At 34.4% G+C, this 26171-nt stretch overlaps 4 protein-coding genes across 6 annotated transcripts; 2 read left to right on the forward strand and 2 right to left on the reverse strand.

Annotated features, from left to right (window-relative positions):
• Positions 1-27: 27 nt before the first annotated feature.
• Positions 28-2211, forward strand: LOC116772880 (mRNA export factor Gle1). The gene has a single exon (XM_032665182.2). It carries the CDS (start codon positions 173-175, stop codon positions 2126-2128), a length of 1956 nt encoding a protein of 651 aa, XP_032521073.2. The 5' UTR covers positions 28-172; the 3' UTR covers positions 2129-2211.
• Positions 2212-3614: 1403 nt separating this feature from the next.
• On the forward strand, positions 3615-9885 carry LOC116772907 (DDB1- and CUL4-associated factor 10 homolog). 3 transcript variants are annotated; one of them, XM_061528411.1, is made up of 11 exons: positions 3615-4135; positions 4452-4565; positions 4642-5011; positions 5416-5571; positions 5638-5697; positions 7366-7547; positions 7783-7867; positions 8190-8272; positions 8446-8601; positions 9104-9239; positions 9585-9885. In XM_061528411.1, the coding sequence occupies exons 1-11, from the start codon at positions 3909-3911 to the stop codon at positions 9858-9860; spliced, it is 1845 nt and encodes a 614-aa protein (XP_061384395.1). In that variant the 5' UTR covers positions 3615-3908; the 3' UTR covers positions 9861-9885. The 3 variants fall into 3 exon arrangements, with proteins under 3 accessions (XP_061384395.1, XP_061384396.1, XP_061384397.1); XM_061528412.1 differs by having other exon boundaries at positions 3616-4135; positions 8446-8598; XM_061528413.1 differs by lacking the exons at positions 7783-7867; positions 8190-8272; positions 8446-8601 and having other exon boundaries at positions 3617-4135.
• A 383-nt stretch (positions 9886-10268) lies between these two features.
• LOC116772906 (electron transfer flavoprotein subunit beta) lies at positions 10269-12537 on the reverse strand. Its single transcript, XM_032665213.2, has 6 exons — positions 12374-12537; positions 12038-12196; positions 11550-11708; positions 11398-11478; positions 10724-10864; positions 10269-10549 (listed from the first exon to the last, which is right to left on the reverse strand). Exons 1-6 carry the CDS (start codon positions 12422-12424, stop codon positions 10379-10381), a joined length of 762 nt encoding a protein of 253 aa, XP_032521104.1. The 5' UTR covers positions 12425-12537; the 3' UTR covers positions 10269-10378.
• A 5387-nt stretch (positions 12538-17924) lies between these two features.
• On the reverse strand, positions 17925-26067 carry LOC116772874 (splicing factor 3B subunit 2). Its single transcript, XM_032665177.2, has 13 exons — positions 25098-26067; positions 24749-24879; positions 24477-24628; positions 23866-24058; positions 23251-23460; positions 22170-22372; positions 20799-20949; positions 20302-20505; positions 20150-20225; positions 19845-20013; positions 19472-19578; positions 19001-19200; positions 17925-18790 (listed from the first exon to the last, which is right to left on the reverse strand). Exons 1-13 carry the CDS (start codon positions 25816-25818, stop codon positions 18722-18724), a joined length of 2586 nt encoding a protein of 861 aa, XP_032521068.2. The 5' UTR covers positions 25819-26067; the 3' UTR covers positions 17925-18721.
• Between the last annotated feature and the right edge of the window lie 104 nt (positions 26068-26171).

The following is a 26171-nucleotide window of genomic DNA, read 5'->3' on the forward strand; positions in this document are numbered from 1 at the left end:
TTTTTGTTGACAAACGTTAAAGTGACAAACATATAAGTGATAACTGTAATGTAACCTAAGTTCAGAGGTGTTACTTCAAACTACCTATATATTCTGTCTAATATAATTACTTAAGTGACGGTTATTGAAATCGAAATGAATATATTAGGGTAGTAAAAGAAAGTGTATAAATATGGAAGAGTCAAGCTTTAATTCGTATGATTTATCTGATTTATCTCGTAGTATTTATAAAAGTGGTGGTATCAACTTATCAATAACGACAGATTTTGAAAAGATGCGAATATCCGCTCTTACTAAAGCTGCTGAAATCAGTCCACTCGTAACAGAAGTTACTATTGGCCCAAGAAGTCCAAAGCAGAAAGAAAAGTCTAAAATTAACCAAGAATTATCTCCAGATACTAAAGAAATGTTTAATCTATTAGAAGACAAATTAGGCGAGGATCTCCGATACACATTAATACTGAAAAAGTATGAAAACGAATTAAAAGAAACATCTGAAAACCTTGTTAAGAACCTTATTGAAAATATGGTCACCACTTATTCAGAAACCATGAAGAAATATGTAAAGAAACATAATGAAGAATGTAAACGAAAACTGTTGGACCTTAGAGCCAAAAAACTTCAAATGGCAAAACTTTTAAGAGACAATGATAATGTTTTAGTGTTAGAAAAAGCCAAGCTAGATGAGAAGCAATGTGAAATGATAAACCAACAAACATTAGACAATATGAATAGAATGTTAGAAGAACAGAAAAAAGCTGCAATTGTTGATAGTCATTTAAAAATAAGCATGCACTACAATGAAATATCAAATGTTGCTAATTCAGAACCACTAGCTAATGAAATTTTAGAAAAGTATATACAGTCGATAAATACAGTTATCGCAAATATTAATTCATTGATGACTCTATGTAAAACGGGACCCATAACTGATAAAGAAGTAAAGCAATCTCAAGTACTGGCGGCAAACCTCGAAAATTTAAAAAACAAGTTTCTTGATGAAGTAGAAAAATTTAAAGAGGAAATAAGGTTTAAAAAACAAAAGGAACAAGAATTATTATTAGAAAAACAAAAAGAAGAACAGGTTAAACAGAAACAATTAGAAGAAAAACAAGCTCAAGAATTAAAAGCAGCCGAAGTAGCTAAAATTCAACAAGCTGTTCTTGACCAAGCTAAAAGGGCACAGTCTATGTTTTATTCAGAGAAAAATTATACCTACTACATGGAGTTAAGGGACTTTCTTGACAAGTATGAAAATTCATACAAAGATTTACTACAAGACAATAATTGTAAAAAGTTCAGATTTGATTGCCAGAAAGCAGTGAACACACCTGTTAATGCACTTTCATCCGTGAGTGGTGTACACATGAGAGACAAATTTGATAAACTGTCAAAACTACTTAAAGGGGAAAGAGTTCAGGTTCTGGACACATTTGTCACAGCCACTCAGCATCCACAAGGATTACCATATTGCACAGCTCTATTAGCCAAGAAGATTGTGAGGCAGGGAGACCTTTTGGTGTCAAGTAATCCTGACGCTGCTTTTCCTTTGGCTGCTGTAACTGTTGCTTTGTGGTCACAGTTCCCGGAATTTGGTAAACTACTTGAAGCTTACTTCCATAGATTCTGTCCCTATTTAGTGCCGATGCTTCTCCCTCAGAAGGAAGGTCAGACTGACAAAGAGTTTTATATATCTCGAGGATATACATATAATGATGAAGATGTTGTTGAAAAACAGGATAAATTCTTGAGAAGAATGTCGGGCATATTCAGGCTTAGATGTGCTATGTGGATAACAAGTACACCCAGATTCCTGAATGTTTCCAATCCAAATGGAATGGGCTTCTCTTGGAGATGGCTGGCTTCTTTTATCAATCTTAAGCCGGAACCAGACATAAGTGCAACTTTACTGCATGACTTTTTCATAGTTTGCGGTGCACAGTTCTTAAAGTTGTATGGCAAACAGTGTGTAAAAATAATAAAATTGTTAAGTACAGAATATTTAAGTATATTACAAAATATTGATGAAGGTGGACCCAAGACTAGATTAGAAGTTTTTCTACAGAATGTCATAAAATCAGGTCACATAGAACCTCCAAGTGGAATCCTTCCACCCAATATTTGGTAACAAATCAATTAATCCTAATTAATTTTTTTAATGTAATCCAATAATGATTTTTTAACAATTGAAATTAAAATTATGATTTGAAAGTACTGTTCTTTTTTTACCCCTATATTAATGATATAATCACTTTATTAATTCAAGTACAGAATGTAAATTAATGTTGTGTAAAGAAAATATGTTTTCTGTTAAATTTCCTCTGTGTTAATTTTGACTAAAAATAAGAATTTCCATAATAAGTCTATTTTAGTTTTCTTGTAAAGAAATTAGTTTTATTAAAGAATCTCTTTTGTCATATTTTTTATTGAAAAAGCTAAAGTAGACCTTCATTACTTATAGTTCAGTCTGTTCAAATGTTTACAATTGGCAAATTTCCTAGGTTAAGTATATTTAAAGATACATACATATAACGATCTGGAGCCGACTTTCCCAAAGTGGGCGATAAGTGAAAACGCGACTTTGTGACAGCTGCAGGCCCAAAACGAGGACAGTATGAGGCTCAGAAAAAAGTGAGGCTTTGTTTACAGGCTGATATAGCTCACAAAAATAAATTAATATAATTGAAAGTTGAGAAAATGAGTTCGCTAAAAAATAATTGATTGTCAAAGTCGGTAGTAAACAAAATAAACTTGGGAACCCCTGTTTTAGAGATATAAAATACACAATTGAGTTCCATAATTTACTTAAATAGGTATATAACTATAGGTATAGGACTTTTATATTTTAAAGAAAAAAATACTGGCAAATCAGTACGCGTTTATTTATAACAGTACAGTTCATATTAATCTTCAGAAACAAGTTGCTTCAGTCCATGTTAGCAGTTAAGCTAACACTCCTAAATTAATTCTGAGTGAGAAGACATAAGAAAAAAATTAATGCTAAAAGACTTAGTGGTAAATTTGAAAATAATAAGTTAAATCTTTTTGTAATATTCTTAGGAAAAATAAGAATCATTAACAAAATATTTCTAATTTATGGTGAAGAAGAAAACTATTATGAAGACATGACATTTTGAAACAGATATGCTTTATTGAAAGTACTTTACAGAAATTATGAAATGAAAGGCAAAAGTAATTATTGGAAGTCCTAGTTAATAATTTCAGCTTCTCTATTTAATAACCATATTTTCCTAAATTTGCTTTTGTGGGTCGTCACTGAAATTAAATGAGCAAAATTTTAATCATTACGTGGAAATGTTACCTACTATTGTTTTAACAGCTTTTTAATAATAATTTGTAAAGAGATATATCTGTATCTTTTTAAAAAAATTAGAACATTATTTTATTAGTAATTATAAAACTTATTTTTTCATTATATTTTGTGATTGTATGTGAAAAGTTATGGCAGGAATGTATTAGTCTATAGTTTTTAGTTATAAAACGACCAAAATTCTGATTGTTAAAAAAAATATATAAAAATATATTTTTTTAAACTTGTTACTTTTGAAAAGTTATCTGTCGTGTCATTAATTGCAGCTTTACGATTAGACAGCTGAGTGAATATCGTTGCGGGACCACACCATTATGTTTCTGGTTTAATAATACTTGATAACATTGATCAACTATTACCTACCTATTACAGATTGAACAAAATATTAGTGCGTTTGACATTTCATCCTCTATTGCTGTCTGCTACCTTATTATTGAAGAATTATTTTTATGAAGCAATCAGAAAGAACAATGTAGATCTCCGATGTTAAATAAAAACTGATGCATTTAATTTGTCTGATATGTTGTGTACTTAAATGCTGTATTTACGTATAATCTGATACAAGAAGATCTTGAAAATGGGGACAAATAGCATTGACGATAAGTACTTTATGGCGAGGAATTCCGCATATAATCCGTACTGGCTAACTCGACGAGAAATCGGGTTCAATAGGCCTGTGGGTTCTGGTAATGCGCTGGCTCGTAGCCTTTATTGTGGTATGAAACCCATAGCTTCTTGGGATTGTGAACAAGCTAATTCTCTTCCCACCGGTGGCGTTTTCAACCTTGAATTTTCCCCGGAAGGGTACGTACAGTGATTAGTTTGTAAATTTACGTTAGGATAGCCTTGGAACTGTTTATTCTTAAAAATATTAATTTTATTTCATCAAATCAACCCAGCATATTTTCAATCACAACAAAACCTTGCATTCCAACAGAAAGTTTAATAAAAAAGGACTTGTTATAAATGATATACGTTTCTTTTGGCAATTTTTATTTTTATTTCAGTAAGTTTTTTTATGTATGGTGAAAATATATTAACTATTTAAACTGCCACATAATGTGAATAGATGTAGTGAGACATTATTTGATGATATTAACTCTGTCATTATTTTTTACAGATCTCTTTTAGTGGCAGCTTGTGAAAAGAAATCAATACAAATATTTGATCCACTAACACACCAACGAATATATTCTGTTATTGGAGCCCACTCAGACTGTGTTAATTGTGTTAAGTATGTCATTAAAATTCTGAAAAATGAAGTTTTAGCAAATAAAATAAAGCTGCTATGATTTGTTGTTGTCCTTCAGATTTCTTGATGGCAGAATGTTTGCGACTTGCTCTGATGATACCACAATCGCTTTGTGGGATGTAAGAAATTTAAAGAAGAAAATACGTTCTCTATTGGGTCATTCGAATTGGGTTAAGAACATAGAATTTTCTGTGAAAGATAAACTACTAGTCACATCAGGTTTGGATGGGAGTATATATACGTGGGACATAAACTCATATACCGAATTCAATCTGGTTTACCAAAGAGTATTCCATGCCTCTGGTCTCATGAGGTGTCGCCTGTCACCAGATGCGAAGCAAATGGTGATGTGCACTACTGGAGGGCTCTTAGTTATAATACATGATTTAAATTTGACAACTTTAGCACAAGATCTGCACGGCTTTAAGGTTAATATTTTTTTTTATTGACTCTCAAATTATTTTTTCTATGGATTTTAGTAAAGAATTTCAATAACACACATCTAAAAATATAACTCATGCCTAACAACATCAAAAAAAAAAATGTTATATAAGATCTATTCAGCCATTCTTCAAGGTGTCACACAATTGTGCTTTTTTTTTAAATCATTATAAGGCTGCAAGTTCTTTTTTTAAATAGTTATATAAGGAAGTGAGATATGATAAATTGAAAAGCATGAATAACAGAGACAAATTACACAATTAAAGGTCATTCGCCAAAAAAAAACACTTTCTATAATTGATATTATAATTTTATTTTATTTGAAGTTTATCCATATTAGTTTTAATCATTCAATCATTAATAATGTCTTTTATATATATTTTATTTCCAGCCTAACCTGTACAGGCTGATGCAAATGAGCCAACAAGTAATACCAATAGCCGCTATGTATGATCACTTGTTTGATCTTGAACGCAAGGAGAATAGAGTCGAATTTGTGTCTGATTTTCCTGATGGCAATGATGCTGAGGTTGTCAGTGCATTGCAGGTAAATACAGATAATATAGTATTATTGTTTTCATGGCCTCGTATCATGTATATGACCTGTTTACAGATTCATCCTCAAGGTTGGTGTGCATTAAGCCGTAATATCAGTCACGATGATAGGTCAGAGGTATGTAACAATATTTTTGTCTTTTTTTTTTAACACTAATTAATGTTCTAAATTTGGTATCACTATAATTTTTTTAATATTCTATTGTTTAATTTTTTTGTTAATTTATTTATTTTTAAAATACTAACAAAATCTTATTCTTTGTTATGTGAAATAAGTTTTGAAGTACTCTGTACATGTTTATCCACTACAAACATTACAAAATTTTTATAAATGTAGAAAGAGAGAGTAATAGACAAAAATTATGAAAAATGAGGTAAAAGTCCAATAGTTAAGTCCCATAAATTTGGCTATAATAGTTATATGAAAGTTAAAATGATATTGACTGTAACTTAAGCAAATAAAAAAAATATATATTTGTATAAAACCCAGGAAAAGTGACCAATTGAAATGACTAATAATTCTTTTCATATATAAATAGAATTCTAAAATCTTTTACTCTCTTGAGTTATAGATTTTATAAAACAAGCGTCTTGTGAATGAACATCAAGTTATTTTTTCAGTGTCAAGTTAACAGATGTGTGTTTAGTAGACTATTGGACAGCTTTTAACTTTTATTTTATCTGCAAGTAAAAAAAAAGTTATACATACTTAAAAAGTCCGGTTGGTGTGAATACTGTAAATAAAGTTTTATTTTGGTAATACAAATTCAATAATTTTTGGACTTCGTAATGGACGCAGACATTAATTGTGATTTTTAATTTAAGTATAGATTTAATCAGTAATGTCTGTTATAAAGAATAAAAACATCTTGAGATCATGATGGGATCCTAGCGGAGAGCAAATCGTATTAAAATCAACTGTTGATGTGTGTCCTCTAAAATAGCTTTTTATATAGTCTCAAGTATACTTCCAAGGACACTGAAGCTCGCTTGTGGAAAATAAATACAAATTAAGTTAAATGTTTCTATGAGCCTTTTACTTTAAGGTCATACATAGTGTTTGCACTTTTTGTTAACTATTGGTTAAAGAACGCAAAAGGAAGGGAGCGAACATATCTCTTATTCAAGAACACGTTACAGAATTATCGTCTGTGTCTTCTGTCCTTGTTTTATTGTAAGATATACGTCCTAAATATTTAAACAAACCCTAATTCTTGTGACTTGTTTTCAAAATGGAAAGTAAAACACTTAGTACAATTGCTTACGTCAAAATATATATATATATATATATATATTTTTTGTAAATATTTTTAAGGCTCTGGATACGAGTCCTTTTGAGCCTTATCGGTACAATCGAAATATATATCGGAGGGATTGTTGCCATAATAAATCTCATTGTCTTCATAATTATTAATCAAATTTATAGTAAGAATTCATAAAAAACTTCTAATTTCTTAAATTTTTCGATTTAGTTATTTTTTTTAAGTTATTTTAAAATTTTGGTAGAGTGTGGGAATATTTGTTTCATTCCTCATCAACCAATTTCTAGGTTGGTAAACCAAAATTAAAGTAGTATTAGGGATGACACCTATGGCCGTTAAATAAATGACATGCTTTTTGATTGACTGAAGTGAGAGCACGACAGGCTTAGTTAGTAAATTAAATGGAACGCATTACGGGGGTTGAATGTTCGAATTATCATGTTTATAATTTTAATTTTAATTCCATAGCTCTACACAACTTTAATGTTAAAGAATAATTATACGAAAAGCACTTCAAATTTCAGTGGTCCTGCATACACGACATCCAGCCCGGTGAGAGTATAACAAATAAGAGTTGTAGAGACACGTCCCCGTCACCACCAGCGCCGCCCCGTAGGCCTGCGCCCCGGAGGCCCAAGAGGGTCCGCAATCGTCCCTACAGGCACCTGCGACCCATGACGAGCATCACAACCCAGGGCGACACACCGTGAGTATTCAATTTGTTTTTAATGTGATCGCCAAGGATATGCCAAAGTAAGTAGTTTTATACAGTTGTTATTACCAGTTAATGTGAGAGGTAAGCTTTATCATATTTAATTTGGTTGTTGCGAATTAATATGGGTACCCATTTCATTCATACTCTTTGGGCAGTAAATTTTTGCACACAGTACATTAACATGCATCCTATACATATAATTTAAATGCTTCACAAACCCCTCCAGCCCTTCGTCGTCCAGGCCTCGTGAGTCCGAGGACTCGGAGGCCGGACCCAGTCGAGAGCCAGCGCCCGCGAGACTCCCTCCACCGGTGAGTTGATGAAACTGTACTGTGAGCGTTATACGATATTATACATGATGTCTAATATTCATTAACAAAACAGTTACTTAATCCGCATACGAATTAATTTCCATTCAATAATCCAACCATATTAGGCCAGTGATTAATTTTATTTAAAAATTCTTTAACCATTTTTTCTTCCTACCCTCCAGAGCAAGTGCAAATTTTTTCTGTACAGCTGACAAAGTTTTCTAACGAGCTCTTTAATGCGATTAGAATTCTGTTAAACATAAAACAGCTGTTATCATAACGTTAAATGTAATTAACGCGGAGAATTTATTTTCATGTCCAGAATCTATCGAGTATACAAAATGACGTGTGGGAGGCGTCTATAACGATCAAACAACACCGAATACTGCAAGAAATGTATAGCAGGTAAAGACATTTTATACGAAGCGGTTTAAACTATACTTTGATATATACATATATGACTCTGCCTTAATAATACTGAATGTATAATTGCTCACGTTAACAGAATTCATCAACTCTATTTAACGGTGTGTTAGTCCTTTAATGTGTTAGTAAGTATGTTAATTGACTGCGAGTAGGGGTCAGGTCGGGCGTAATTTCAACATGCAGCGCATCATGGGCATCAACACTGGCATCACCCCCCCGGGCGCGGTCCGCCGGCCAGCTCGCCCTGCGAGACTCCTGCCGCGGCTGCACGCGTCACCTGTCCCCCTCGCACCCACGCCCGACAGGTAGTAAGGATGTCTTGCATCTCGCTCTTATTTGAACGTTCAACAAAATATCATAAGAATATTGTCTGGACGGCGCACAAAAGGTACTATCATTCATCTATCTCATGCTGACTCGGATACATCTGGATATATATACTCGTATCTGGTAGAATCATCACTCTTACATGTACAGGTAGTAATTTCTTGATTTTACCCAATTCGAGGGTACAATGTCCTCGACCTAACTTTTGTACAGGTAGTAATTTCTTATAGCACACTTGTACAGTGGATTACAGGGCTTACAATCACCAGCCAACCATTCATCGAAGAAACTAAAAAGGTAATGCGAAATCTTAATACAATTTGTACTAAGTTTAAAGATCAAGTTACATTATATATTACCGGACCAGATTAGGTTACAATAATAGAAAATAAATGTAATATTCCATATAAATGAGGTTAAATAATTATACCATTAAATTTTTTTTTCCTTTGAGTTTAAACTATTGGCCTTCCCCCTCCCCAGTGTCCTCCCCTCCACGTCCGGTCAGACGCCACTCCGGGACTTGTATGATGACGAATACAAACACTTTATAAGACAGAACAGAGACAGGTTACTATACTACATAGAGGAAACGAATGAAGGCAAAGGCTTCATAAAGGTATTATATATCAATTTTAACAAAATTGTTTATTTGTCTTTGACAGAATTTTTGTTTCCATTCATATTTTTTATGATCTAAATTTTATAGTTTTAAAACTATTTGGAAGATGCTCAAAGCACAAATGGAAAAATCAGTTTGTTTTTACAGAGAGATCAAAAATATGCTATAGAGTACCTGAATCTAAAAGTATATATTACTATTATATTCACAATTTAGGTATAAATATGATTAATAGATTTTAACAAAAAATCCATATTAAAAAAACGGTTCTGAGATTCCCACGAAAAAGTGTATATAATACTATTCCTGATAATACTACAATTCTAGATCACTTTTCCTCAGGAGCTGTGTTTTTCTGCTGATGGTCGCCTGGTTTGTTCGCCTTTCGGCCGAGGCATGCGTCTGTTAGCTCTCAATGAACAGTGCGCGGAGTTATCCCACTGTGTGCAGGACTTCAAGGGTCCGTCTCGTATGGTAGACGTGGGTCAGAGCCTCGGCTTCCATCACGACCTCGTGGTCAGCTCCAAGTTCAGCCCCCGCCACCACTCCCTGGTCACCGGATGTCTCGAAGGAAAGATCGTCTGGTATGAGCCCTACAGCGGCGAGTCCTGCTACTAGATACTTAATAAAATAAATGTTCATACACAGATTTTAATTCCCAACTGATTGTGTGATTGTGTTCATTTTATACTCTATTGATAATTTTGTTTGGTTTTGTTAGCAAAATTTAATTGTAATATCTTAGTTTCAACCGAGTTTAGCATTGAGTGGGATGGTTTTGTTTTATTCCGGTTTATTCCCAACCTGGCACGGTTTCATCAGCATTAATGGTAGAGTAGTAGAAATATCTTGTAATGTATATAAATAGACCTTCATGATCTCTTATGAACTGTACATAATTTTGTGTTATATTACTTGTGATCCCCACTTAGATAACCACTTTATGTACGCAAAGAAACTAGATAGGATATTAATTTTTAAGACTGTAAGCAATTTAAATTAATTATAAAAAAAAAAAATAATGTATATATTTTCAACATGATAGTGTATTCAATAAATTTACATAATTCTCTACTTAGACTCTGGATGCATGTACAAGTTCACTCGTAAATAAAGTTCACAAATACTAGGTTTATTTAAACATGGCCCCCTTCCTTGAGTTTGGCGACGAGTGTGTCCACATCCGGGACAATAGACCCAGCCTGTCTCACTGGAGGGTCTTCAACACTCAGTATCTTTATCCTGGGAGCTAAGTCCACACCGAGATCCTTTGCTGATACTTTCTTCATTGGCTTCTTTTTTGCTTTCTGAAATATTTATAATGGTCAGTAAAATTTTAACCCACAGACAAAAATATTGCTACAAACAGCGATAATATCATATTAGTGCAGCATATTAATTTGAAACATTGATATTAATGACATAAGTTTGTGATTTGTTTTGAAGATGTAAAATGTAGATTTGAAAATAAAAAAAAATACCATAATATTTGGTAGTGTGGCATATCTGGGCTCGTTGAGACGAAGATCCGCGCTAATGACGGCTGGCAGCTTGGTCTTAATGACCTCCAGACCACCATCGATCTCACGAGTCACAGTCAAACCAGAGTCACTCTTCTCCACCTATACATTAGAGTTTTAGAAATAATTAATATACTGAATCAATGTTAATAATTATTTTTAAAATATTTAAATTGAAAATTTTTAGGCTCCATATATACATAGATAAAGTTATATATATATATATATATATATATATATATAACTTTATCTATGTATTTGAGATAAAATTGTTATACCATAGTTACACTGTTTACTCTTTTCTGAAAAGGTTATCTTATTACAAATATTATTAATTTTTTTATTAAGAAGCATTGTTCATAGAAACAATAAAGTCGAAAAAAAAATACTTTTTTAAAATTTCATATAACTGATCAAGTGTCTTCAAATCCACTGCATAAATACTATAAGAGGTTAAGTTTTTAAAACTATAAATAGTGAAGAAAATAAAAATATTTTTACCAATTCATGTACATAATGTATTAAATATAGTTTTATATCTCAAGTTTTAAATTATTAAAGGAAAATATTCCAATCATAGTAATAGATTTGAAATACTCAACAGTACAACAAATTTAATGAGATACACAACTTACCTTGGAAGCAAATGTTCCTTGAGGCCAATCCAGAATGGCGGCCGTCATTTGTGCAGTTTGGTTTGAGTCATCATCAATTGCCTGAAAATGAAGACATTATTCTAATAAACTGTTACTTTCTATACAATATTTTAGATCAAAATTATGTTTACCTGTTTTCCCACTATCACGAGATCAGCCTTCTCATCCTGTGAGAGTTTAGCTAGAATCTTTGCCACATGAAGCGGCTGTAAGGTTTCATATTCAGCCCCAGCAACTTCAACATGGATAGCTCGATCAGCACCCATAGCTAGAGCTGTTCTTAGAGTTTCCTGATAATAATATATGCTTACCATTATATGAAAGTAACATTGTATAAAGATGCTAGAAATAATATTGGGCACTTCCATTTGTATACAAATTTATAATTTTATTGCAAATGTTTTGTACAGTACTTAAGAAATGAATATCATAGAGACTGATTTTCAAGATTCAACATTTTTATACCAAATCCTAGGTTAGTCTCATATAATATGGAAAGAAAGAAATAAATAATTGATGAAAATAAGTTTCAAATGTTTGTTTAAAGAGTGTAAAACCGTGTTTATAAGATATATTACAGATGAAAGAATGTTACTTAACCACTTAATTTTTTTTTTACCTGTGCTTGAGTAGGACCACAGGATACTGCGATGACTTCACTAGCTAACTTTTTCTCCTTCATCCTAACAGCTTCTTCCACTGCAATCTCATCAAAAGGGTTCATTGAATGTTTCACCCCATCCGTGACTACTCCTGACTTGTCGGGCTTTACACGAATCTGAATTTTATGAACAATACAAGGGTGGATATTTGATACGGAACTATTATTTTTTTTCTAAAAAACAACTCTTTTTAATTGTTTTTAAAATATATATAATATTTATTTAGTTATTTCAGTTCAATAAAAGAAATTTCCATTACGAAAGTCGTAACCTTTGTCCTTACCAAAACTTACCTTGACTGCATAATCAATAACTCTCTTAACACCTACTAATACACGAGCCATGATTTATAAAATATAATTTTATAAAAATATAATATAAAAACCAAAAAAAAAAAATGATTCAAAGTTTTACTCCAATAGTACGAAGTCCAACAAAGTTCTTATTTTTTTGAGACAGACGACAGTTGTCAATTTAAAGCAAGGCTTTGGATTATAGGCCTATGGATATTATTATTTTTAGCAATATTTATATTTTAAAGAGTGCCTTAAAATTTCATATTCTGTAAATAACAGAAATTGTGTAAAGCGACCTTTGATAAACGGAAAGAAATGTGTTGTTTATACTTATAAGTAAAACTGACATGGTTGTAATTTTTCGTGGTCTAGATGTTTTCAGGGAAAAATTTTTTTGCAGTCTCTCTTTTCTCTGTCTCTGTTTATTTCTGTCCATGCTCCAATGAGACGTATATGAGTTAGGCATTATGCTGCACCCTGGTCTACTTCAACAATTAAATCTTTAATGGTCAAACGGGTTTAAGCCAAAGGATAATTCAGAAAGGATCAATAACTTCCTAGCGATGTCGCCTACAAAAAGCTGTGTAATCTTAGTAATAGAAAGTGTAGGGATGCAAAGCGTCGTTATATTTTCTTCTCAATTATTTACAATACTTCAAGCTCACAAATGTAAAGCTTCCTAAACTCATTACATGTGGGTAATTGTTCCAATTGTAAATAATTTCTAAATGTTTATTTAAATCAATTGAATAACATTTCTCCAATCCACCAGTGTCTGCGAATCAGAAACATTTCCTACGGCCTGGAAGTCGGCTTATATTATCCCGCTACCTACACTGCCTAACCCTCACTATTTCATCTCACTTTACACGTATCTCTTTTCTTCATATCCTTTCTAAAGTACTTGAAAACTTTATTCATAAAAATCTTTCTGAGTACTTTAGCCTTTATCAATCCGGTTTTCGACCCTACCACATTACCAGTTCTGCTTTAGGTACTGAAAGTAACAGATGCCGTCAGGTACGCTTTGGATAACTAGGATCTAACTGTATTAGTACGAATGGACTACAGTAATATATTTAACTCAGTTGACTTTGTTATTCAAACATTCTTCTCCCACGTAGCGACTTTAGTATGTCAAAGTTTCTACCCTAATAATTCATCCTAATTTCTCTTGTGTTATGCAAAATTCTCTATATATGTCTTCCTTTAAAATATTTTTTTGTAAGTAATTCCCTGTTTACAAAGAGAGTCCAAGTGCACTTTCATTTAAACATCGACATAAGAGACAATTTCTCTGACTATTATGATACTTCGTAGTAACTTGACATTTGGGTTTTTGAAAACAATTTTTTTTGTGACAAATGGAAAAATCAAATATAAGTTTTATAACAAAACCATTTTTCTTTTTGGTATAATTAAAAAGTTATATCAAATTAAAAATATTTTTTTGAATCCAATAGCGAAAACACTCCGACGGTTCCCGAGCAAACCCGAGCGCGTGTGATGTCACAATGTTAATTTGCCCTCATTGTAGCCCGCAGCTGATAGTGTTTTGACGTTTAACTAATAATATTTCGTTATTATCAATAAATATATTAAAAATGTCGAACCATAAAAGGTATCGTGCTTGCTTCGTACCGTTATGTACGAATACTACAAAAACAACCCCCGAAAAAATGTTTTTAAATGTTCCTCAAAATATTAAACGTCGTAATCAATGGTTCTAAGCAGTGCGACGTCGTAATCCCGAAACAACATCAAATTTTTTTTGTTGTGAAGATCATTTTGATGTAAGTACTTTATAATAATATAGCAATCAACAATTATTTATGTAAACGAATAAATTGAATGAATAGAATTCAATAACAAATTTTTTTAACTAAAAGTCATAGCATAAAAAACTATAAATAATTTAAAACGATGACATTATAAATTTGTATATCGTTATCAAATGATTTTGATTTAATGTAGTATTTTTACATTGCGTTAGGCTATGTATTTTAGGAAATTGAACTTTCAAAATTCTATTTAATGGTGGTTCTTCTGTTGTTATATTGTCATTTAAATAATTCTTATGATTTATTTAATTTTTTCCTTTCAGCTGAAAGAAGATATGGAAAATTATATTTACTATACTACAATGGGAGGTAGAGCAATAATTAAAGTTAATGTAATACCACATAAGTTTAGTTGTCAAACCAGCCGTAAACGGCAAGGCAATACAACTCCTAGACCAGCTGCAGAAAAAATACGAAAACTACAAACTATGCAGGAGATTGAAATTCGATCATCAAAAAATATTGAAATTAACAATCCTCAAGAATCAATCATTGAGAATCAACCAGTTAACAGTATTGAAATTGGCTCTGTTCCTTCAAATGTAACCTCAGCTAAAAAAGTGAGCGTTCAAACACAGACTGATAGTAAAAACCGTAGTGTCGCTGTGCAAGGAAATTGTCGTCCTAAGTATCGGAGTGTATCAGTTCAACGCACATCTTCATCAGTTGGAGTTGATTAATCATGCTCACCATTTAAAACTAGTACTATAAGTATAGCAGCGACTCCGATAAAACCATTGCGTAAAAAATCTATTTCAAATTTACTCGGAGCTCACACAAGTATTGCATTTAGTAGTTTTGTACGTTCACAAGACATTTATGAAGTTTCAGAAAATACTGGGTCAAGAAGTAAAAATTTTAGTAGCAAAAAAGGCTGATTTTGAACATGAAATTGAACGTTACCAACTTTTTGACTTATGACAATTTTAAGGCGTATACTGAAGTTCCTGATGAATAGACTGTGATACTAGAGAGTACATATTAGAGTTAAATTTAATATATATAGTAATATAAAATTATCGCTAATGAAAATACGTTGCCAAGATACTTTTGAAAGACTAAGTGAACAGTTCGGAATGAGCGTCAGTAATGCTAGTATTAGTTCGGAATGAGCGTCAGTAATGCTAGTATTAGTTCGGAATGAGCGTCAGTAATGCTAGTATTAGTTCGGAATGAGCGTCAGTAATGCTAGTATTAGTTCGGAATGAGCGTCAGCAATGCTAGTATTAGTTCGGAATGAGCGTCAGTAATGCTAGTATTAGTTCGGAATGAGCGTCAGTAATGCTAGTATTAGTTCGGAATGAGCGTCAGTAATGCTAGTATTAGTTCGGAATGAGCGTCAGTAATGCTAGTATTAGTTCGGAATGAGCGTCAGTAATGCTAGTATTAGTTCGGAATGAGCGTCAGTAATGCTAGTATTAGTTCGGAATGAGCGTCAGTAATGCTAGTATTAGTTCGGAATGAGCGTCAGTAATGCTAGTATTATTTTTAATAAAACAGTTCCTGTGTTAGCACATTTATTAAAAACACTTATTTATATGCCTGACTCTAGTTAAATTAAAAAAATACTACCGATACCATTTAGGAGTTCATATAGTCATGTTAATGCGATCATGGTTGCTTTCAAGATACAAATTCAAAAACCGAGTGATCCGGAGGATCAATCTCTAACTTGGTCAGAGTATAAAAAATGTAATAATTTAAAGTACTTGATATCTTGTACACCAGATGGTTTTATAAATTTCATATCAAAAGGATTTGGAGGACGAATTTCGGATGAGCTATTATTTCAAGAAAGTGGATTATTAGAACCCGAAGCTTGTGCTGTAACGGCCGATCGAGGATTCAAAAAAATTGTTTCACTTCTTGAAGATAAAAATATAGAACTAATTCCACCACCCTCGGTTAGTTGTGGAGTGAAATTATTATAATCTGAGGTTTTAGAAGTCAAACGAATTGCTGCTCTCCGTATTCATATTCATGAGAGAGGTTGTTTTTCTCAAACCTCATGCGCTTATTAACCGTAATATGTTGCCTTCCACAGATTATATTGTTGTTATTGCTGCAGAATTAGTGAATTTACAAGCACCTATAATAGCAACTTAAATTTAAGAATATTTACTTGATACAATTAACAATTAAGAACATTTAAATGAAACTAATATATTTCTGAAATAAAAACGAGATCTCGGTTGCTGAAAAGAAACCGAAACGTCGGGATTATGTAGTTTTAAAATAATAAAATCCGCGTAGTATATCCGAAATATATAAGTTTCATTTAAATGAATAAAACTTGCGAAAGTCTTAGATCTCAATAATTAAGAACAATTAATATTTTATAAAAACAGACATATTTATAGTTTATATTCATAAGCTAGCATCAAAATACAAAGATAACTAAGGTTACTGTATGTCTTCTATTATAACAGATTGTTATAATTCGGGAAATATTTTTTTTTGACCAAAATAACAAAGCTTTTTTAATTAGAGCTTGTATATGAGCTTCATCGTATTCAAGCTTTTTGACATAAATTGTTTTATTTTCTTCGAAATCTGGGTCAGCGAAGCGGCAAAAGTCGGATGAGGATGCAAGATACATCCCTGGACGTGAAATTGTTTTTCCTAACTCTTTTACTACGTGTTTTTCTAATGCTTGTCTTGTGAACTTTACTTGCACCAATAACTTGTTGAACAAACCACTATCAGTTTTACAATGAGCAGCTTCATAAAATTTTGATGCTAAAATACGTCCATAACGAAGTTTATGCCATATTGCACATTCACTTTGTTGTTTCGTTAGCTGTTCAGATTCTTTAGACATCTCAATTTCCATTTTTAGTAAATTCCTAAAATTCACAAGCTTGCATATCAGAACTTTGATGAAATTAAAAAATCAGCTGATGCAATGAAAAATTATAAATTCGTTTGGTCTCTAAGTCAAAATTGAATTATCCAATATGAGAATTTATTTGTTGATTTTTTGCAAATTCATTCTCTTCTTGTAAAAACGTATTATTATCCGGCACCTTTTCGGTTGGGACTAAAGACATTTTTTTGAAAGTAAAACCTTTAGCCTTGTCACAGTAACTCTCACGTGATATTCTAAAAATCAATACATTATTAATTGTATTTAATAAAATAGATGATTTGATATTTTAATTCAGAATATTTTTCACAGACTTACCTTGATGCTTTAGCACCTCGAACTTCAGCTGAATTGAACCGAATATATATTTTTTTAATCTGTTATCATAAGTATATCCACATCGGGTATATTATCGGAATTGGCTTTTATAAATACTTCATTTCACATGACTAAATTGACTGAATATTATTAATTTTTTTACACTAATTTTCGGATATTTTCACGAGAAGTTGTTGACACTGTACTACCTTAATATTCATTTAACATTGTGACGTCGTAGGCATGGCGACCAATCGTGGCGAGTTGTTAATCACGTGGTTATTTTAAAAATATTATCGTTTTTTTATTGTTAATAATTAATTGAAAAAAAAAAAAACATTTAAAATTTTTTCGCATATATAGTATAATAGTATATATATATATAGTATAATAGGCTTGTAACGAATTTTCGGTTACTGTTCGGTATTCAGCCGCTTTTATAATATTCGGCGGAATACCGCATACGAGTACTTTAGTAATATATATTGTTTTAGGGATGGGTAATTGGTAAAAGGAAAAAAAATTGATTCACTATTTATATGTTCATCTTTTAATTGCTCTTATAACTTATGCAGTCACTGATACCTGACACAGGTACATATTAATTTTCATTAGAAAAGTTAAGGATTGTACGTATTTGAATTATTATCTTAATTAAAATTAAGAACAATATGGTGGTTGTAGTGGTAAGGTTTAAGGTTAAGACTAATGTTTTTGTATTTTAAGGAGTTGTTTGCTTATTTTTTGAGAATTTTGTTTGGGTGAGTACATTAGGACAAACGAGAGCCAAACAATCACGACTGAACAAGTTTTGGCGCTAAAATCTCCCCGTATACTTTTGTCTTATTCGGCTAATGGGTCAGGTAGCTCGTTGTTGCAAATAAACCTAAATGATTAAAATAAGCAGCTGGCAATCAATAGTATCACTACAGCTAATCTTACGTATAGATTCCGGCAATGCTTTCCACAGCCGAATAACTATACATATGGGAATTCAGTTCGACGAAGAATTTGAAGCAACAAATGGCTCAAGCTGTCTGTCGTGACTTAAATAACATTTAATGTTTAAGTTCATTGCAGGAGTACAAGGATTGTAAGTAATTAGGAAGGCAAAAATATTCTGGGATTTCCACCTTCGTGTATTGGTAATATGTTATGTTCAGGTTATGTTCTTTTTTTAAATATTTTTTTACATAAACATTGTTAGGACAAAACTCAGTAAAGAGGTTCATTTCGCTCAACTTTATTATGTAAGGAAAAATGAAATATTTATAATCTTAGACGAGACATATTTTTCTTATATAGATATGCTTTATACGGTTAGAACTTGAATTCTTTGTATTTCTTCGCTTGCTTGGAATCTGTGTTTTGTTGACGCTTCCGTTTATTCTGAAAAGAGAAGTAACATTCATCAGTGCCTTAAAGATTGCTGAGTTAGATGATCTGTCTGAATTGTAAGACAATAACCACATCTCTGAATCATGGAACTTGGTACCAATTAAATAAATATTTTTTTTACGAATTTAATTAATACAAAAATAGCTTTATAAATTTTTCCACATCCTACTTTAGTAAGTATTATTAGTAATGGTCCGTCACCTTCTGTCTAGCGACGTGGTCGGCCAACATATCTGAGAGGTCCTCGCGTCCCTTGGGCCTGTGTTCCCGCAGGTGTCTCTCGTACCTGGCCGCCACAGCCTCGGGCTCCAGCTCCAGCTCCGAGGGGTCCAGCGCCACTTCTACACCAGCTGCAGCGCTGGGACCAACCTCACTGGTTGCACCGGTCGGAGCTCGTTTACCTTGAACAGTTCAACAGTTACGTCTTAGTGACTTTTGGATAGACTGATACATTAGTACAAATATCAGTCTCTACTATGACTATAAGAAACATTTCAGCTAAGCAAGTTAATTTTGTATATTACAATTTACACACAAAAGTCGTTACATAAAATTTGCTTCATAAACAATTGTGAGTTATATCAAACTTAGTTCAAAAAACAGTATCAGTCATTAACCACATCTAATAATAAATAAAAACAAAGCTTTTTTTTAATATTGACAAATACTTACCAGGATTTGCGGCATTGATGTCATACACATGTGTGGACGCCATCATACCAGAGGTGAGACCAACTCGTCTCTCAGGGACCACTTGATACAAGGCCGGTGTCTCACCGCTGATTACAAAAGTAACAAAATCAACTTACGTCGAAATTATTGATAGCAAAAATGATATTCAACTTTATAGTAAATGTTATATCCGGTAGCATATTGGAACTTCCACAAGGAACGCTATCAGCCACATGTTACATTATGTGTAACCAATCATACCCTATTACAATTTCTGGACATATATTTAGGTATGAAAACTCCAGTATATCTGAATGTAAACTATACGAGTCCAGCTTGATCGACCTATCTGTTATTCTATATTCCCTCCTACCCTTCTAGATCCTCCATCTTCTTCTTCCTGAGCTCGATGGTGTCAGGTGTCTCCAGTCCGGGCGGTACAGAGCTGGTGCCCAGCGGTGTGACGAGTCCCTCACCAGGAGTCGCCACGCCTGCTGCCACGGTCTCACCCTCACCGGCCTTCTCGCCCTCATCTGATTCCTCTGTAATAAAAGCGAGGTTATAAGGAAAGTGTCGTTCAAATATCTTTGCCAATTAATCTATCACGCTAAGTTCAAAGTGGCCTTAATGTCAAACACAATTACATGGGGTTATTAATGTATATCATTATATAAAGACCTTCTTCCGATTCCTCCTCTGACTCCGACTCCAGTTCACCCCACATGGTCCTGTCTATATCTTGATCCTCGGCATCCTAAGGACATAACTATATTAGTACTTATAAAACCAGCATATGTTGACCATAGTCTGTGTTATCAATATATAGTTACATCTTGGCCGCTGCTCTGATGTCCGAACACGTCTCCGTAGAGAGGTTTGCCGGCTTCATCGACGGGAGGTTTACCCCAGCCGCCCGCGTGGTACCCGAAGGCGCAACCCTCGGGTATAGGAGCGTTCAGGCCCGGGATCTTGAGGTTTGGGTAAGACGGAGGCGGTCCGTAACGCTGCTGGGCGATCAGCCACGGCGGCGGCACCTGAACATAAGAGGTGGCTAAATATACATAGGCTTCAATTATAAGGTTTGACTAGTATTATAAATTCGAAAATAATTTTAGTACTTTTAACTCGAAAAGAGAAGAATGATTTACTTGGCTGTCTAGCAAGAATACCATGCACATGTGCTTGGAATCTGCCGACTCACTCTCTTTCTCTCTCCTATTTTCTACATTTGTGTATGTAAATTTACACTTTCTCTCTCCCTCAGCGTTAACCGTTTAACGCAACCTTGTTCGAAGTCGCATGAGAAGTTTCACTTCAATAATAATACCTTATGAGAGCCAGGCCCCACCGGCATGCCCAGTGCGGTTCTCAGTTCCTCTGAGAGATCTCCCGGTTTCTTTTCTCTCAGTCGAGTTTCATACTCCTTACCCTCGTAGTAGAGGTCACCGTGGATGGTCATGCGAGGTTTCGTCTGCCACCTATGATCATATACATATTCCTATTTGCATTATATTCATACAAATAAATATAATTGAAGTGACTTATATTAAAATGATCGCATTTTACTTTATTTACACCTATGGCACGTAACATGCCAAAATGACATTACGAATTTTGTATGTCAGTCTGTCTGTCTGTTTTTCCGGCTATAACCTGTAACGGCTGAACCAGTTTTGATGGAATTTAGAAAACTATTTGGCTTTAAGAAGGAATAACTTAGGCTATCTAAGATTTTCGCGAGTATTCATTTAAATAAAACTAGTATTATCCGGATTTACTACGCGGATTTTTATTATTTAAAAACTACATAATCCCGACGTTTCGGTTACTTTGCAGGCAACCGTGGTCACACCTCGTCTGCCCGTAACCACGGTTGCTGCAAAGTAACCGAAACGTCGGGATTATGTAGTTTTTAAATAATAAAAATCCACGTAGTAAATCCGAATAATACTAGTTTTATTTAAATAACTTAGGCTGTTTTTTTTTTTTTTAATTTAAGCTTAACTAACAGCCTCTATGTTGTAATAAAAATACTAACTAGGTAACTCACCCTGTGTAAGATACGAAATCCACCTATAAACCTAACACGTAATTGAGACACGGATCAGTGTTTAAACTGACTGTAATAAGATCCAAAATTAGAAAGGTTCATCACAAACCAATTTTCAAGATCATTATTACGTAATAGTTTGGTATTGCGCCACAGTTACACCTAGCGTTCGCCCACGGCTTAGCTCATGTTTATTTAGCGTAATTCTATACACATGAAAGGCAAATAAGATTAAAAATAATCTCCTTATACATGACACACAGAAGCGTCATTGGTGTTATTCACTGAGACAAAATAATTACGTTGTATTTTTTTTTTTGCATTTAAAATTTTTACATGACGGAACTCCTTACACAATCTGTTACATGAATATGTACAAAAAATCCCGATATAATATCAAGCACTACGTATATTGTGTTATATTTACACAAAATATACATAAGTTTTGTTCCGAAAAATATCATTGAAACGAAACTAATATTTTCCGTCCGTGATCCCGGTCGCTGCGAAGTGAGTGGTTGTGAGTAGTTCTCAAAATAATAAAATTCGCGTAGTACATCTGAAAATTGTTAGTTTCGTCTGAATGCCCACTCGCGAGTCTGGCATCCGTCACACAACTGAACTGTACATCAATACGTGTCGACTAACTTGAAGAACGCGTCGTGCAGCTTCTGGTAGTCGATGTCAATCTTCCCGAGCTTGGGTCGCGTCCTCTCCCTCATCTTGGCCTTCAATGTCTTAGTTTCCTCCTTGTCCTGGAGCGAGGCTCTCATCTCCATGATGCCGGTCTTCTTGATGAAGTCCGGCAGGTCGAACGGCGGCTTCTCGATACCGCGCTTGCCTTGCAGATACTGGAAGTACAGTTCATTATTATCAGTGCATGCTTTTAATATTAATTCATAGCATTACAGAGTGTCGTTATTGGGTATGTCAAGTCCATCGGTGTTATAAAACTGCGCACGATTTGAATACGCCATCAGTTATTTTCCGAATCATATGTACTTTCTGAGAGTATTCAGCCACCACTGACAGGCGAAGGAAGACATTCTGAGGCAACCTGGACTTGTAATTTAGAATTATAAGTTTGAAATCGCCAACCCGCCTCGAACAAGCGTGGTGATTAATGCTCTAACCGTCTCTATATGAAAAGGAGCATGTGATCAGCAGTGAGCTCCGATAGCTGATGATGATGATCAATTATTAAAGTGTATATTTTTGTTCATTAGTTATACCTGTGATACGTAAGGTTGTAAAGGCTTGATAGTAACAACGTTATCACTCATCAATAATTATCTACGTCTTGTTTGAAGTTGTAGAGAAATTGTCTGTTGAAATGGTCACCGTCCGCTGATACGATTTTCAATAATAATTACCGCGTGTAATGTTCATGGTCCAGAACACGGTGAAGCGTTCCCAGCGGCGCTGAATCCTTCCCCACATTTAGAGCTTAAGCTTTGAGTCAGACTGATTTGGAATAAAATATATACATAATACAGTACAGGCTCGAGATTTTTTTCATCTATTCTCCCACTCTAACTCAAAATTTATAAGAATGAATCTGAACCTCTCTACGTCGAATAAAAATCCGTCTAAGTGGAAAGTCTCTAGGGCATATTTTTATCGTGTCCCTTGATATTCTCCTTATAGAGCTTCCACTCAACATTTTGGTTAATGTTCGTTGGTTGTTTTTTGGTAATTATATTATTATATTAGTGGCTCCGTGCCGTACCTTCCGTTTGTAACACCAGTGGCGCGGCACTTGGACAGTGTTCCTGTGAGCCTTCAGCTGTACCAGCAGTTTGGGGTCCCTGGCGGTGACGTCGTACATCTCCACTACATCCGGCCGGGCCACCAGTTGCTTCAGCTCCGCCACGGACAGACGAGACAGCTTCTTTAGCTTGCGTTTTGAGAGCCGCTCCTTCTCATCGGCTGCGTGTTTCTGTGATGGACGTAATAAAAAACATATTAAAATATAAACGAACATCGCCGGGGCACCATCGTTGTATGCATAAGACATCATATAACGAGTGACGCCGCCGACTCCAAGCCGTGTGAACCAGAAGATTCCCGACATCACACAAGCTATGGAATGGGATTGCTACCCTAACATCGCGGCAATCATGTTTAGGTATAGGGTAGGTTAGAATAAATTTTAATATGTAATGCTTATTATAAGTAAGTTTCGTAATTTTCCTGGGGCATGTGGCTGCCACTGTTTATAATGCAGTTGGAGAAGTCGTATGTCTAAATATATATATATATATATATTTTAGCATTTTGTATTTAAATTTTAATGATAGTATATATAATGTATTCATTGATAATAATGTGAGACAAAATCAACCTCAACAGCCTCTTCGTCAGCTGCAAATTGGTCGGTAACTTTCTCCAGCGGCTTGCTCGGTTTCGGTGCATCTTTCCCGGGTTCATCCTTGATCTCCTCCTTCCTCTCCGTTATCTTAAACGATTCCAGGATGCGGTGGAACTGACGGTACATGGGCTCCAGTTCGTGGAACTGTATGTTCTCTTGGACGTATCTGAAATGATTGGGTTAAGTGTTTACTTCTGTGACCTTACAGTTATTATTAATGAAGGCCTTGGTACAATTTTTATAATACAAGCTGGCTTTGGCCTGCAATTATCGCCACGGACTTTAGATTGACGTCATGGAGGCACAAATAGTTTGGGCTTAATAATATATGTTAACAATTGTCCGAGGTGCTCTTTGTAGCTGAACCTCAGATATAATATAACCTTGATGCATTCTCATAGCGTTTAGCACCATGACACAGCATGGACTAGACGCTTAGGTCATAACCTATATGTAATGCCGATGCAAGCCCAAACACTGGAGATCTTGACTAATTTATTCAGTAGTTTTTGTGTGTAGGTGTGTCGGACCAACTTACACACATTCCCCTTTACAACATTAGTATGAAGCAACAACATAATTACTCGATTTCAGCTTCCTTTTCGTTTTCTTTGTCGCTGGTCTTCTGGGCTTCTTTGCTACTACTTTCGTCGGCCGACTTTGCTTCTTTTCTCTTCTGTTTCGCCGCCTTCTTCTTCTTCTTTTTCCGTTTAGTTTTACTCGCTTTTGTTTGATTCTGACATTAAATATGAGAAATATTAATTACAAAGGCATCTCTCCAATCTGATATCTCGATGAAAATTTATATTATTGAACTAAATTTAGGATAAAACATATAATAGTATTTCCATAATACCTCTTGCTTGGATATTATTGGTGGTAAGGGAGCTTCTGGTATGTTATCTTCATCCGAGTCTCCTTCTTCTTCACCATCATACTCTGTACTGATCACAGGTGCCGGTGGAGGTTCAGGTTTCTTTGTTTGCTCTGTAATGAATCAAACATTACATAAAATTATTGTCTATGACAATTTATATTATACATTTATAGCAATTTCAAAGTAATATTCAAACTTATCTCTGACTTATACTGAAATTCATGTAACTATTATATATCTATACATATTTAATCTTCAAATAAATCAGAGAAATAAAGAAAATTTCACAATGGCAGTGCCAGTAATATTATTTAAGATAAACAGCCACCTGTTACTTTATCTGCTTCATCTCCTAAGGCAGCTTGTCTTTGATCTTTGTAAGCGAGTGCCTCCTCCAAGGCTTTTGGTAGCACAACACCACCCACAGCAGAAGGGGGTTTATTTCTAAACTCCTCGGGTGTATCTATTTTCATGGTCAACAAGGATGGTAGTGGAGGTCCTGAAGGATCACTTTCATCATCATTATCATCTTCATCATCGTCCTGATCGTCCCATCCTGGAGGGCCATCCCCTCTCCCTTGTCGCCCCCAACCAGGAGGGCATTGATTGTCCCAAGGATTCATACTAGAGGGTGGCACCATACCAGGCGGTCCCATATCTATAGTTTGATTGTAGTTACTCTTCATATTAGATGTTCCCCGCATCATGTTAGGAGGCATTCGTGACGGAAGGCCTGGCGGTCCCATCGGAGGAGGTCCCATGTTGATTCCTGGGGGTCCCAAACCGGGCGGGGGTGGAGGACCGATACCAGGAGGACCCATACCCATCATGTTAGGAGGTGGACCCATTCCTGGTGGTGGCATGTTTGGTGGACCACCAGATGTTGTGACTGCAGGCATTGTACCAGGTGGACCCACTGGAGGAGGCGGCATACTTCCAGGACCCATGGGGCCTGACGATGGAGGCATGGGAGGAAAACTCGGCATTCCTGGCGGTGGGCCCATAGAACTGGTACTACCTCCAGACGTAGTTCCCGGTGGACCGTCCATGACGTCTCAATAAATAATCTACTCACTTAACACAAGAAAGCCGACTATATAGTTCTACAACATCATCATAAACTTTTATCAATGAAATGTATTCCACATAAATTTTATGGTAATATTTTAGGTTATTGAGACAAGACACACAAAAATAAATTAAATTCCTAACAAATTACGAAAATAAGCAATAAACGAAAGCATTCGACAATCAAGCGAGACACTAGGTAGACAGATTATACTAAGCAATTCGTAAATTATACATGCATATAAAAGAATTGTTATAGTGTAAAAAGTGCAACAGATAAAAAATATGTTTTGTTTTCTAAATTATACAAATGGTTTAAACGTTTTTTATTCCT

This window comes from Danaus plexippus (assembly GCF_018135715.1).
Source record: "Danaus plexippus chromosome 18 unlocalized genomic scaffold, MEX_DaPlex mxdp_20, whole genome shotgun sequence".
Lineage (NCBI taxonomy): Eukaryota > Metazoa > Arthropoda > Insecta > Lepidoptera > Nymphalidae > Danaus > Danaus plexippus.